This window comes from Medicago sativa, chromosome 6 (genome assembly GCF_051527215.1).
Source record: "Medicago sativa cultivar Bolivia chromosome 6, Bolivia_mono, whole genome shotgun sequence".
In the NCBI taxonomy this organism is placed as follows: Eukaryota; Viridiplantae; Streptophyta; class Magnoliopsida; order Fabales; family Fabaceae; genus Medicago; species Medicago sativa.
Window position 1 is genome coordinate 51,532,340 of NC_140754.1, and position 14,891 is coordinate 51,547,230.

Genomic DNA, 14,891 nt, shown 5'->3' on the forward strand with positions numbered 1-14,891 from the left:
CAGTCAAACCACTGAAGATTAGCTTTACATCAATCATAATTAATAATAAACAACTTGGGATAAATACATCAAATCAATTCAGTTCAATTCCATTCTTCACCAATCATTATGAACAATTAACCTCCAACTACACATTCACACAACAATATCAATCATCACAAGTATGTATACATCAATCACACTATCATCACATTCATCATCCAATACAACAATTACGACTCATGCTATAATGATATGCGCCTAGACTCGACACATATATGAATGTGGTACCAAATCTCCTCAAGGTCGTCACCCATGATGCAACAAAAACATCATTATCAACGGCTATAGTCAACGGAAATATGGATATAACATCCGACACGACATATGATGCATGAACATATGACTCAATCCACTATGCATATGTTCATAACAATTCAACGACTATATTCAACGATTATAATCAACGGCTATACCAAACGGCTATCATCAACATATAACTTTATCATAAAGTTCAACAACTCCATTCAATACAACATATGATAACAAACATCATATTCATCACCTAACAATCATGCATGCATCTTCTTACAATCATATCAAACTAACCATAGATGATTTATAAAGCATTCGGCTCTTAAAACCATTTTCATCAAAATTTGTCTCTACCATCACCATTTCAAATTAATTGAAGCAATTAAACCAAAACCAAGTAAACAAGATCCAATGCCTCAACTAAGTATACCTCTAGGCCACATATAAGTGCAGTAGGGCATACGGTTACGTTTAACGGGCTAAATACGACGAAATCATGAAAATCACGAAGTTCGTCTCTCTTTATCATTTTTCAAGAAATTCCCATTTTCAATTCAAAACAAGTTAGATCCATCACATCATAGTTTAAATATCATTAAACACCTTAATTGAACTCGTAGAACATAAGTTTGAAGTTAAGAAACAATCCATGAGGTTTGGGTCGACTTAGAAATAGTTATACGGATTTTTTGTAAAATTTCACTAAGACCTCTTAGGAGTATTTTCCTCATAACTCAAAAACCAAAAATCATTTTCATGTGAAACCAACGGTGTTAGAAAGGTAACATCCTTACCTACAACTTTCGTGTTTACACCTAAGGCCAATTCTGCACTGATCAACACCAGTTTTCATTTCAAATTCGGGGTTATGCTGAATTTTCATAAAGTTTTACTAAGACCCACTTGGAGTATATTCATCATAACTCAAAATCTAAAAATCATTTTTGTGTGAAACCAAGACCATTGGAAAGCTAAAACAATTATCTAAAACTTTCATGTTCACACCAAAAGCCAGTTCAAAACATAAACGAGGGAAAAAGACACAAGAACGCGAAACAGAGAATGCTGTCACTAGGCAATTTAGCTGATAGCGAAATTTTTCGCTATTAGCGAAAAAGTTGCAGACAGTTTCGCTATTAGCGAGTTTCTTAGCCAATTTCCCCTGTAGTTACGGGTTTGACACCATTTTTCACCCAAAAACCCAAATTTTGATCCCCCAACATCCAAATTTGTTCTCAGAGGTTGTTTACAGGTATATGTACTCAAAAGGGCTTTCAAAAACACAACCAAACATGAAATCAAACACCATTCCTAACAATTCAGCAAATCATCCCATTTTTTAAAAACCTTCAACAACCATTCAATTCTCATCATAATCCACCAATACATGATACCCAAAGCATCAATTCATCAACAACACATCTAACAACAACAACAACATCTAATCATGATTTCATCGACAATATAACAACCACAACTTCATCCTTCATCGTAATCATTCAAAAACATGGCATATACTTATAAACCCATTTTGACATACAAATTCAACAACAACAACACAATTATCATTCAATTCATGTATATAATCATGTCACCAAAATTAAGCACGAATTTCTACAACCAATTTCAAATTAACCACTTAAACAAAGAATTAGAGAAGAACAACAACTATTAATTATGCTTGAATTCTAACCCCCTTACCTTAATTCTTCACAATCACCAACTAAGGCTTCACTTTAGCTCCCAAAGCTTGAATCTCTAGCTCCCTCTAGCTCTCTCTAGATCTTCCTCTTCAAACCCTTATCTTCTCTTGCCCTTTCTCTCTACCTCTTCTCTTAAAATGAAAAATGATGGTGTAAACCCTATTTCTCTATAACACTAGAGTTTATATAGGCTCTACATAATTGGGCTCAACTCACAATGCCTTAATGGGCCTAACCCATTACTAATCTAATTCAAAATGTTACTACCCACTTAACGGTAAAATGAAATAATAACGGTCACTTACCGGTTATAAATAAATTACTACACTCTCTAGAAACCTAGTAAAATAATACTAGCTCTCACTAAGCCATAAAAATAATCTTCATCAAAATTACTAAACTACCCCTACTCACAAAATGCCCAAAATACCCCTGAGTCTAAAATGACTAAAATACCCTTCTAACACCGAATTCTACAAATCCCAACCAAAATACACACAGAGGCAAATAATCACATACGAGCACATATAAATGCACATAAAAGCAATTAAATAAATAATAAAATAAATCTATCGAAAAATCGGGCTGTTACAGGTAAGGCCCTATGAAAGCATAAACGGTACCAGAAACAGAGCACGAAATCATTACCTGAGATTGCCTAATTTTTGCTTTCTCTGCATCTAGGTCAGGTTCCAGAGCGTAAGCTTGATTGTTCTTCAGTATAAGAGTATCAAAGGTGGCAGCAAGAGGAATTTCTTCGCCCTTAACGGATCCAGCTGTTTGATTACTAGCAGAAGCCATTTTTTCGAATTCGAGAGTTTTCTCGAAAGGGCGGCAGGAGGTCCAGAAAAGGGGAAAACAGTGATAAACAAATTGTTGTTGCTAAAGAAAAGGGATAATTGAAACGGGTTGTAACGAGTGAAAACACAATGAAGAGTTAAATACCCTCTTAAGCTATGAAGTCTTTTAGATGTTGCCACATGTTTATCGCGATGGATGTGATCAATGGTTGACAGTTAGTATTTGTTTTACCAAGGTGTCCCACTAACTTTGCAATTGCAAAAGGTGGCCTACTAAAGCAACGAAATGGTGTCGACCATTGAGAAGAAAGTATCAATGGAACATGCGAAATACTTTCAAAAAAATGCCAATGTTCTCCTCTTTGGAATTGTATCGTCGAAAATGACATTTTTGGGGGGCATTTGTTAGCCAGTAAATTTAACAGACTCATTTAATATGGTCAACATTTGTTTGACCTTTTTACTTTGCAGGAATCAAAGAGCTTTCTCATTGCAATTGAAGAATCTTGACCAAACATCAAGCCTAAGACGCATAGTCAAAGTCTCGACGAAGCAAGGCTGAAAGATTATTCTAGCGTCGAAGTCAAGCAAAAGGGCATGAAAGCACAATTTCAAGCAATGAAGCGGTTTCTAAGTAGTGGAGACGTGGGACAGGAGGTTGTCCAAGATGGAGGAAGTGCTAATCATGGAGTTAGTAGTTCGTCATCTAGGTTTTAGTATAAATAAGAGTTTCCAATCCAGCAAATGGGTAGCAAATCATATACAAAATTCTACAACACTCAAACTACAGGCGTCTAGGGAAACAACTTACATAGAATGTATGTAAACTGATTTGTAGACCACCCCTTTTATTTTAATGCAATGCATTTTACCTTTTCTTTGAGTTTACGTGCGTAAAATTACTTTTATCTTAATTTTATTTGCTTTGTTTTTAGCTTTTAGTTGCAGTCTCAAACCTGTCGAGAGACAGTGCCTTTTACTATCAAACTCGTCCTGCTCTCTAAGCAACCTGAGTGCATTTAGTGACATTTTCTCAAACCCTTTTTCCTATAAAAACCTTTGCACAACGGTCTTGAGATTTCCAGTTTGATCTCGCTTGTAATAATCAGAACTAGCCCCAGTTTTCCAAAATCACAGGCAAACAGACCGGAACCATTCATTTCTGTTGGAACAAAATGTGTTTAACAATAAACCTTAGAGAGTTTTGATGATAAGAAGGTATTAAAAATTGTCAATTGGACTAGCTAATATTTGTTCAAGTGTACAGGACGATAGTAAAAAATTTACATCATATAAAGGTTCTGAAGAACAAAAGAGAGCTAAGGAATCAAGAAAAGGAAGCTTGAAAGCATCTGAAGAAAAGTGCTCCTGAAGTCAATAGTGCTCCTGAAGACAAAGTGCTCCTGATGATGATGACTTCATCAGAAGCTGAAGTTCATCAGAAGCAACGTCATCAGAAGCTGAAAATCAGCAAAAGCTAAAGATTCAAGATTTAACTCTTCAAAAGTTGTCTATTGGATTCGAAAGCAATGCAGAAGATTGGAAATACAATACAGCGGTCATTTTGTGACGATTTGAAGGCATTGGATGCTTATCTTCAAGAAGCGTTGACAAAGTACAAAGTGTACGAAGTGTACAACCACTATCTCCACTACTCTGCAGTGTCCACGCTACAAGACAAGAAAACAGCTCCAGAATACAGCTTTGCCTGCGACAATGTTCCTTCACAATAGGAATGGATTTCAAATTGGTTCTTCATAGGACAACAACCATATCAGACAAAAGATCATTGGTGATTGATCAAGCTTCAACAATGACTCTTTTGATGTGCTGGCAATTTCACAACGTCTCTGTCACACCTCTATATAAAGGAGTGAATACTTAGAGTTTGGTAATGCTGAACACAAGACTCAACATTTTACTAGTGCCAAAACTCTGCTGAAATTGTTCTGCATTCATAGTTCACTTAGACTTTCTGTTTCTAAAGTTCATATCTTAGAAATTCTTAAGTCTTAAGAGTCTTATCTGATTTGTATTGTGAAAACCACTGTTTGTATATCAAGTGTTCAACCTCAAACATTTTTATTTGTAATCTTGTTTGATTAGAAGTCTCTTGCAGTTGTGCTTGAGCATAGAAGTCTCTTGATTGTGTTCTTGAGCATAGGAAGACTCTTGCCAAGTGTGCTTGAGTAAAGGATGTCTCTTGCTGTGTGCTTGAGCAATTGTAATCAGATATTTCATTTTTGTGAACTCTCCTTGGAAGTGCAAGGGGGACTGGACTACTTCCGGATTGTGGATGGAACCAGTATAATTGCTTTGTGTCTTTCTTCTTCTCTCTCTCTCTGTTTTTATCCGCTGCATTTAGATCCTGAATATCACTTCAGAAGCAGTCTCACTTTGCTTCTGATCAGTGTGCTTCAGTTTAGGAGAAATGAAGAAAAATCTAACACAATTCAACCCCTCTTCTTGCGTTTTTCTCACCTTCAATTGGTATCTAGAGCCTTGGTCTGTTGTCTTAACACTTAACTGTGCAACAGAAAAAGATCTGAGAAAAACATGTCTGGTGAATCTGTTTCAGGTAATGGATCTGGTCATAATCATAATAATGTGGCTTATGATTACAATGGTGACAACAAGAAATCCAGCGTAGGAAAGATTCCTAAGTTCAAAGGAGACCCTGAAGAATTTTCTTGGTGGAATACCAACTTCTACAGCTATGTCATGAGTTTAGATGAAGAACTATGGGACATACTTGAAGAAGGTGTTAGTGATGACTTGGTTCTTGAGGAAGAAGGAGCTGCTGTTGATAGAAAGAAACATACTCCTGATCAGAAGAAGATTTACAAGAAGCATCATATTATCAGAGAAGCACTTGTCACTGCTATTCCTAAAGCAGAGTATATGAAGATGAGTGACAAGTCAACTGCTAAAGCAATGTTTGCTTCTCTTTGTGCTAACTATGAAGGCAGCAAGAAAGTCAGAGAAGCAAAGGCTCTTATGTTGGTTCATTAGTATGAGTTGTTCAAGATGAAGGATGATGAGACTATGGAGGAGATGTACTCAAGTTTTCAAACCCTAGTCTCTGGACTACAAATACTGAAGAAGAGTTATGTTGCTTCTGATCATGTGAGCAAGATACTTAGAAATTTGCCTGCTAGATGGATACCAAAGGTGACTGCCATTGAGGAAGCTAAAGATTTAAACACTTGAAGCGTTGAAGATCTTGTTAGTTCTCTCAAAGTTCATGAGTTAAGTCTTAATGAACATGAGTCTACTAAGAAGAGTAAATCAATAGCTCTTCCATCCAAAGGCAAGTCATCAAAAGCTCTCAAAGTAGTTGAATCTGAAGAAGAAGAACCATCTGGTTCAGATTCTGAAGAAGATGCTGCTGAGATGGCTATGCTCTCCAACAGACTGCAGTATCTGGCTAAGAAGAATAGAAAGTTTCTGACCAGAAGGAGTAACTCCAGAAGCTCAAAGAAAGAAGATCAAAAGGGTTGCTTCAACTGCAAGAAGCCCGGACATTTCATTGCTGATTGCCCTGATCTTCAGAAAGAGAAGTCAAAGGACAAGTCAAAGAAGTCAACTTTCAAACCAAGCAAATTCAAGAAGCAGATTAAACAGAGTTTAATGGCCACCTGGGATAATTTGGGAAGTGAATCTGGATCTGATAGAGAGGAAGCTGATGAAGGTGCAAAGATAGATGTTGGGTTAGTAGCTACAACAACTTTAGAAGTTGGATCAGAATCAGACTCAGAAGAAGAAAATGAGGTATATTCTAAAATTCCCAAAGAAGAGTTGATTGAGTCTCTTAAAGAACTCCTTACACATTTTGAAGTAAGAACTAATGAGTTGAAGGATTTAAAAGAAAGATATGTTGATTTAATGAAACAACAAGAATCAACTCTATTGGATCTGAAGGCTTCTGAAGAAGGACTTAGAGGTTTTGACTTCATTTGTAAAACTTATGAAGACAAGCTCAGGTTCTTGTGTCAGAAGCTACAAGAAAAGTGTAATGGAAAACCTTTAAGCAACCATGAGATTGCGCTTGAAGACTTTATCATGTCTGGCATTGACAGAAGCAGAGTTGCTTCCTTGATTTATAGCATTTACAAGAACAATGGCAGAGGAATTGGTTTTACAGAAGTGAAAACTAATAAAACGAATCTTAAATCCTGTTGTGAATGCATTAAGGAAGGACTGAAAATAGTTTTTGTACCTGAAGGTGTAAAAGGTGAAACTGTGGTTCAGTCAGAACCTGAAGCTCCTGACTCTAAGGCTAAGATTGCATCAAAGCCAAAGAATCTTAAGACTAAGGTTGTGACTAACTCTGAACCCAAAACCTCAAAGATTAGGATTCTGAAGAGATCAGAACCCGTCCCTTAGAGTCTGATGAAACCAGAATCTAAAATCCTGAAGTCTGGTGTTCAGAAGAACAAAACAGTTTCTGCTTTTGAAATACCAAAATCAAAAGGTGTTAAACCTAAGGTGATGGTTAATCAGAAGCAACCTAAATCAAACCCTAAAGTACAAGAAGTGAAGAGTGAAATTTCCAGTAGTAACCTTCCAGGACCCATAACACAATGGGTACCTAAATCCAAACTTTTGAAAAATGCAGATATGTCTAAAAGCAATGTCAAAGCAGAAATCATGGTACCTAGACATCGGTTGCTGACAAGAGAGAAGTCCATGTTCCTCAACCTAACAATGAAAGAAGGAGGAAATGTGAAGTTTGGAGGCAACCAATCTGGCAAGATCATTGGTACAGGAACCATTGGTAATTCCTCTACCTCAATTAATAATGTATGGTTGGTAGATGGGCTTGAACATAAACTATTGAGCATCAGTCAATTATGTGACAATGGTTATGATGCGTTATTTGAAAAAGCCAACTGTACTGTAATCAACAAGGAAGAAAAATCCATTGTGTTCAAGGGAAAAAGAGTGGAAAATGTCTATAAAATCAACTTTTCTGAATTGGTTGATCAGAAGGTCATTTGCCTTCTGTCAATGAATGATAAGAAATGGATGTGGCACAAAAGGTTGGGACATGCTAACTAGAGATTAATCTCTAAGCTTAGTAAGTTACAACTTGTCAAAGGCCTTCCTGATATAGATTATCATTCAGATGCACTCTGTGGTGCATGCCAGAAAGGAAAAATTGTGAAATCATCTTTTAAAACTAAAGACATTGTTTCAACCTCCAGACCCTTAGAACTACTTCATATTGATTTATTTGGACCAGTCAGTACTGCATCCTTATATGGAAGTAAATATGGATTAGTCATAGTTGATGATTATAGCAGATGAACTTAGGTGAAATTCCTGAAAAGTAAAGATGTTGCTTGTGATGTATTCAGTAACTTCTGCACATAAATTCAATCTGAAAAAGAAACAAAGATTTTGAAAATCAAAAGTGATCATGGTGGAGAGTTTGAAAATGAGCCATTTGAAGATTTTTGTGAAAAACATGGAATTGTCCATGAATTCTCTTCTCCTAGAACTCCACAACAAAATGGGGTTGTAGAGAGAAAGAATAGAACTTTACAAGAAATGGCTAGAACCATGATTCATAAAAACAATTTAGCAAAACATTGTTGGGCAGAAGCAGTGAATACAACATGTTATGTCCAGAACAGGATCTATATCAGACCTATTTTGGAGAAAACAGCATATGAACTCTTTAAAGGAAGAAAACCCAATATCTCTGACTTTCATCAATTTGGATGTACATGTTACATTCTGAATAAAAAGCTCTACCTAAAGAAATTTGATGCCAAAGCCCAAAGAGGAATCTTCTTAGGTTACTCTGAAATGTCAAAGGCATACAGAGTGTATAATTCAGAGACACTCTGTGTTGAAGAATCTATGCACATTAAATTTGATGACAAAGAGCTTGGAGATAAAACTTCAAAGCAAGATGAAAGTTTTGCAGAGATACATGTTCCTGAAGATACTCTAGAACCTGATCAGATAGCTGAATCTGAAGACAGTCCAGAAGCTGAACCCACCTCAAAAGCACATGATAAAGTTGCTTCTGATGAAGCTCAAGATGGCTCTTAGCAAGCTATTAAACCCCAGGGCAAATTCAAGCACAAGTCTTCACATCCTGAGGATCTAATCATTGGAAACAAAGATAGTCCTAGAAGAACAAGATCATATTTCAGACAAGAAGAGTCTATGTGTAACAACCTGATTTTCGCTAGTTTTATTTTATTATCTATTTATGTGTGATATATGTGCTCTTATGTGATTATTTGCCTTTGTGTGTGTTTTTGGTTGGGAATTGTAGAATTCGGTGTGGAAGGGTATTTTAGTCATTTTGGACTTAGGGGCATTTTGGTCATTTTGAGAGCAGGGGTAATTTTGTAATTTTGTTGGAGGATATTTTTAGTGCTTAGTAAGAGTATTATTTTACCAAGTTACTAGAGAAGGGGTAGTAATTATTTTAATTACCATTAAGTGACCGTTAGTGTTATAATTTACCATTAAGTGAGTAGTGACATTTTGGGTGTTAGAATAGAAATGGGTTAGGCCCATTAAGGTTTGAGAGATAAGCCCAATTGAGTAGAGCATGTATATAAACTCTAGTTGTTGGTAAAACTAGGTTTTACAAACATTATTCATTTCATTTCATTTGGGAAGAGAAGAGATAGAGACTAGAGACAACAACAACAACAACAAAGGTTAGAAGGCAAATAGGGGATTCAACATCTAGGAGCAAAATTGAAGCTTGGGTTAGAAAATCTTGGTGTTAGAGGTAAGAGGGTTAGATTTCAACCATAATTCACATCTTTTTCTCTTTACCCATTTTTGTGAAATTGTTGAATTGAACCTAAATGCTTTCAAATTCGTGTTCATGTTTTGATGCAATGTTTGAGTATGTAATTTGAATGTTAATTGAGTTGTTAGTGATGAAATTACATGCTTAAGTGGTGGTTATATGTATACTTTGCATTTTTGTCCAAAAAAGGTGATATGAGATGTTGTTGTGGTGAATTGTTGGTGAATTCATGATGTTTAGCTGCTGTTGTTGTTGATAGATGTTGTTGTTGATGATTAAAACATTGGGTAATCATAATTGGAGAGTTTGATATGACTTTGTGTTGTTTTTGAATAATTGATGAAAAATGGGTCAAATGATGATTTTTGTTAAGAGAATGTTTTAGGGCAAATTTTATATGGAATTGAGTGACTTTTCATGTTTAGAAATGTTTAGACAAACTTTGGGATCAAATTTGGGCATTAGAAAGTCAAAATTGGGGTTTTGGGGTGAAAATGGCTCTTTTTCCCGAGACTGAACTGTCATAACTCGCAGCTGCGAGCAAGCTTACTCGCAACAGCGAGTAACTGCTAACTCGCAGTGGCAAGTAGCCCTACTCGCAGTGGCGAGTTGTCACAGGACAGGGTTCCTGTTTTGCACTCTCGCATCTTTTTCGCTCGTTTCAGTCGTGAACTGGTTTTTGGTGCAAACATGAAAATTGTAGATAATATTTTTATCTTTCTAAGGGCGTTGGTTTGACTTGAATATGATTTTTGGTTTGCAAGTTATGGGAAAATTACTCTTGAAACGTTTTATTGAAAAATCTCGCATAACTAGTTCCAAGTCGACCCAATCCTTGTGGAATTTTTTAATCCTTGAAAACTTGATTTTTAGGAGTGCAACAGAGGTGGTTAAGCTGTGATGTAGTGAACCTACTTGTTTTTACTTAGAAATTGGGAAATTCTTTGAAAAATGATAATGGAGACGAACTTTGTGATTTTTATGAATTCGTCATATTTGGCCGATGAAATGATTACGTAACCTCTACTACACACACATGTGGACTGTGAGAATACAAGGCATAGGCTATTGAGCTTGTGTACTTGGTTTTGAATTGATTGTTCAATTAATTTGAAGTTATGACTTGGAGAGACGAACTTGACTAAAGATGACTTTTGGGAATCAATTGATTGTGAATCCTTTATGGGGAATTGTTATATGTTATGTGAAGATGATTGGTGGTGCAATTATGTGACAACTTTACGTTGTGTGATTTTTGATGTTGTTGGTGATTGTATATGTGTTAATTGGTGATGAATTGTTGATGATTGCATATATACATGTATTGGTGATGGTGAGGTGATTATTGTTTGTGTGAACATATGCATTGTAGTTAAGTCATATGTTCATGCATTCATGACTGATGGTGGTGGATTTTATATCCAAGACTGATGGTGGCGGATTTTATATCCAATTAAGGTGAGTACGATGTTTTTGTTGCATCGAAGGTGACGACCTTGAGGTGATTTGGTACCACATGCATCTAGATGAGTCTAGAATCATTGCATAAACTGTTGGTGGATTGAATTGCATTTGCAATGTGTGTGATGATTGTTTTGCTAACTGTAATTGTGGATTGGATTATTGATTGTTAATTGTTGATTGATAAGGTGAGTTGGATATATGTGTATGATACACTTGTGGAGATGAACTTGGAATGATAGTATGTATATGCTGAGATTACTTATGAATAATATGTATGAATTGTTATTCTTGAATATATTCTTTCATTTCCAATGTTCATGATAAATGTTTTCGTGGATTATGATGATGTAATGCTAACCCTCAGTGGTTTACCACCTACCTTTCTGTATGGACGGGTAGATGGAGTGCAGGATGCTTAGTTGTTGCTTGTTGATGCCGAGGAGTGGAGTTCCTCTTTTTCATGCAAGTGTCTAGATTAGGGCTCTGATCTAGGATAGTCTTTGCATGTTGTTTATTTGACTTTGTATTTTGGAGTTGTTGAGATATTCTGTTATTTGAGATTTGGAGGATACATTTGTATTTAGTTTGGAGATCCAGAGATGTTTATGAATTATATGTTGTTCCGCTGCTATGTTGTGTAACATGATCTTTATGCATGTATGATTTGTGGTTTATTGGAGACGTAGCATCTATTTCTAGAATATTTCTGATGTATTCGCGTGTTTTACCGCTTAATAGAAATAGGGTGTTACACTATGATTGGACTGATATCAATGATTGAACCTGCTACAGTTGATGAAGCACTTTCAGATGATGGATGGATACTTGCTATGCAAGAAGAGCTTAATCAGTTTCAAAGAAATGATGTGTGGGATCTGGTACCCAAACCTCAGTACAAGAACATTATTGGAACAAAATGGGTATTCAGAAACAAGTTGAATGAGCAAGAAGAAGTAACTAGAAATAAAGCAGGACTTGTTGCACAGGGTTACAATCAACAAGAAGACATTGATTATACTGAAACATTTGCTCCAGTTGCAAGATTGGAAGCAATCAGGTTAAGTCTTTCCTATGTAGTTAATCATGGCATAATATTATATCAAATGGATGTCAAGAGTGCATTTCTTAATGGTGTCATAGAAGAAGAAGTGTATGGAAAACAACCTCCTGGTTTTGAGGATCTTAAGTATCCTGATCATGTTTATAAACTGAAGAAATCACTATATGGCTTGAAACAAGCTCCAAGAGCTTGGTATGATAGACTAAGTAATTTCTTAATAAAAAATGATTTTAAAAGAGGACAGGTTGACACAACACTCTTCAGAAGGACCCTTGGAAAAGATATTCTTGTTGTGCAAATATATGTTGATGATATAATATTTGGTTCTACTAATGCATCTCTTTGCAAGGAATTTTCTAAGTTAATGCAAGATGAATTTGAAATGAGCATGATGGGAGAGCTGAAGTTCCTCCTTGGCATTCAATTAAATCAATGCAAAGATGTAGTTTATGTTCATCAAACAAAGTATACAAAGGAGCTTCTGAAGAAGTTCAAGCTTGAAGATTGTAAAGTGATGAACACTCCAATGCATCCTACATGCACCTTAAGCAAAGAAGATGAAGGATCAAAAGTAGATCAGAAGCTGTACAGAGGTATGATTGGTTCCCTGTTATACCTCACTGCATCTAGGCCAGATATTTTATTCAGTGTATGCTTGTGTGCAAGATTCCAATCAGATCCTAGAGAATCTCATTTGACTGCTGTCAAGAGAATCTTCAGGTATCTGAAAGGAACAACTAATCTTGGACTCTTTTATAGGAAATCCTTAGATTATAATTTGGTTGGATTCTGTGATGCTGATTATGCTGGTGATAGGATTGAAAGAAATTCAACCAGTGGCAATTGTCAATTTCTGGGAGATAATCTGATATCCTGGGCTAGCAAGAGGCAAGCAACTATTGCTATGTCTACAGCAGAAGCAGAGTACATTTCAGCTCCAAGTTGTTGTACATAACTACTTTGGATGAAACATCAGTTGGAAGATTATCAGATTATTGCTAACAATATTCCAATTTATTGTGATAATACTGCTGTTATTTGTCTAAAAATCCAATTTTGCATTCAAGAGCTAAGCATATTGAAATCAAACACCACTTTATCAGAGACTATGTTCAAAAAGGAATTTTAGATATACAATTTATTGATACTGAGAATCAATGGGCTGATATATTTACTAAGCCTTTAACTATTGAAAGATTTGAGTTTATAAAGAAAAATTTGAACATGCATTTTGTGTCTGATTAAAGCTTGCTTGCTTATGAATAGGATTTTAGGTTCTGAAGTCTGTTCAGAAGCTGTGGTCCATCAGAAGCTCTTTATTGAGGTTCTGAGGAAAATATGCTTTTGATGATGATGATGTCAGCATCAGAAGTCCAGAAGCTGGATTTTGTGCTTCTGAATAGCAGAGTTAGTGGAAACGTTGAAAGTTACTTTTTGTTAACTACTGGCCTACTAACTTGGCAAGTACTCTGAAAACTTCTGACGTGGCTTATTTGTATTGGTGTGTAACTTGAAAGGGCGATGATGATTATAAGCTTTGAATGTACTATACACGCACCCCCCTTTGTCATTAATGTTATGTTTGTTTGTCCCCTTTTGAATTGCAAACGTTTTTACTCAACACTTAGTCAATTCACACACTACTCACTTCACAACAAACACTTTCTTTTCTCAAACCTTTCTTTGCGAAGTATGCGCAAATCCTTCTCTCAACCCTAGAACCCTAAATCTTCATCTTCTTCAATGGCAACTTCAACAAGTGGTTCCAGCATGCAACAACAAGACACTCCAGGATATGGTTCTGTAATCAAGCCAAGAACAATGTCCATTCCGCTTAAATCCTTGGTCGTTCAAAAGGAATCACCAGTGGATTTCGACTCTCTCAAGAAATAAAGAGTGGACATGAAGGCTTTGGTAGAAGTTCAGAAGCTATTCGGTTGCTTTCATATGTTGAATGGACCAACATATGAAAATCTTGTCAATGATTTCTGGTTAAGGGCTGAAGTCTATGATTTGGAAGCTGCAAGGTTAGAAGGAAAACAAGCTGTGTCAAGAGATTCAAGTCTGAAAGGGCGGACTAGAGGTTTGCATATTCCTCACAGTGACAAAAGGGTTGCTGAGTTTGACAAGGAGAAGAAAGAGCTCGATGCTGATTTACCATTCAAGGGTATGGAAATAAGGTCAGCAGTGATGGGTATTCCTATAACCATCACCGAAGAAGTGATTGCCAAAGCATGCAGGGTGGCTCCTGAAGGCAGATTTCAGTGGAATGTCAGCAAGGATGATATCTTGTTGGAAAGCTACACAAACTTGCTGCCGAAAGGAAACCCAGCTGCTAAGTTTGTGGATATGGAAGATAATCACATGCTGCTCCTGAAGTTTTACACAGACTGCTTCTTTCAGAGAGGAAGAGGGTCTGACCAACCTAATCAGGACCACAAGCTGGCAATATACTTCATGGCTGCTTTCGAAAAGATAAATCTCCCAAGACACCTCATGCATCATCTGTGATGGGCAATCAAAGAAGGTATCAACAAAGATAGAAAGCAAGTACCATGTGGGAGGTTGCTGTCTGAAATCTTCCACCAAGGTAAACTGCTGGAGATTCTGAGGAGATCCAAGGCCGCATTTGATAAATGCTTTAAGGTATCTACTACTGAGAAGGTTATCAATAGCAGGACCTTGTATTATATGGGGATTATCAAGAAAATTCCTCAAAATGAGAAGGGTATGGAAATATCCACAGCTGAATCAGAACTGATAAGGGATTTTCCTTCCATCTTAAA

General features: G+C 36.3%; 1 protein-coding gene across 1 annotated transcript; it reads left to right on the forward strand.

Moving 5' to 3' along the window:
* Positions 1 to 14,007: 14,007 nt before the first annotated feature.
* On the forward strand, positions 14,008 to 14,616 carry LOC146915541 (uncharacterized). Its single transcript, XM_085721372.1, has one exon. The coding sequence runs from the start codon at positions 14,008 to 14,010 to the stop codon at positions 14,614 to 14,616; it is 609 nt and encodes a 202-aa protein (XP_085577498.1).
* Positions 14,617 to 14,891: the final 275 nt, after the last annotated feature.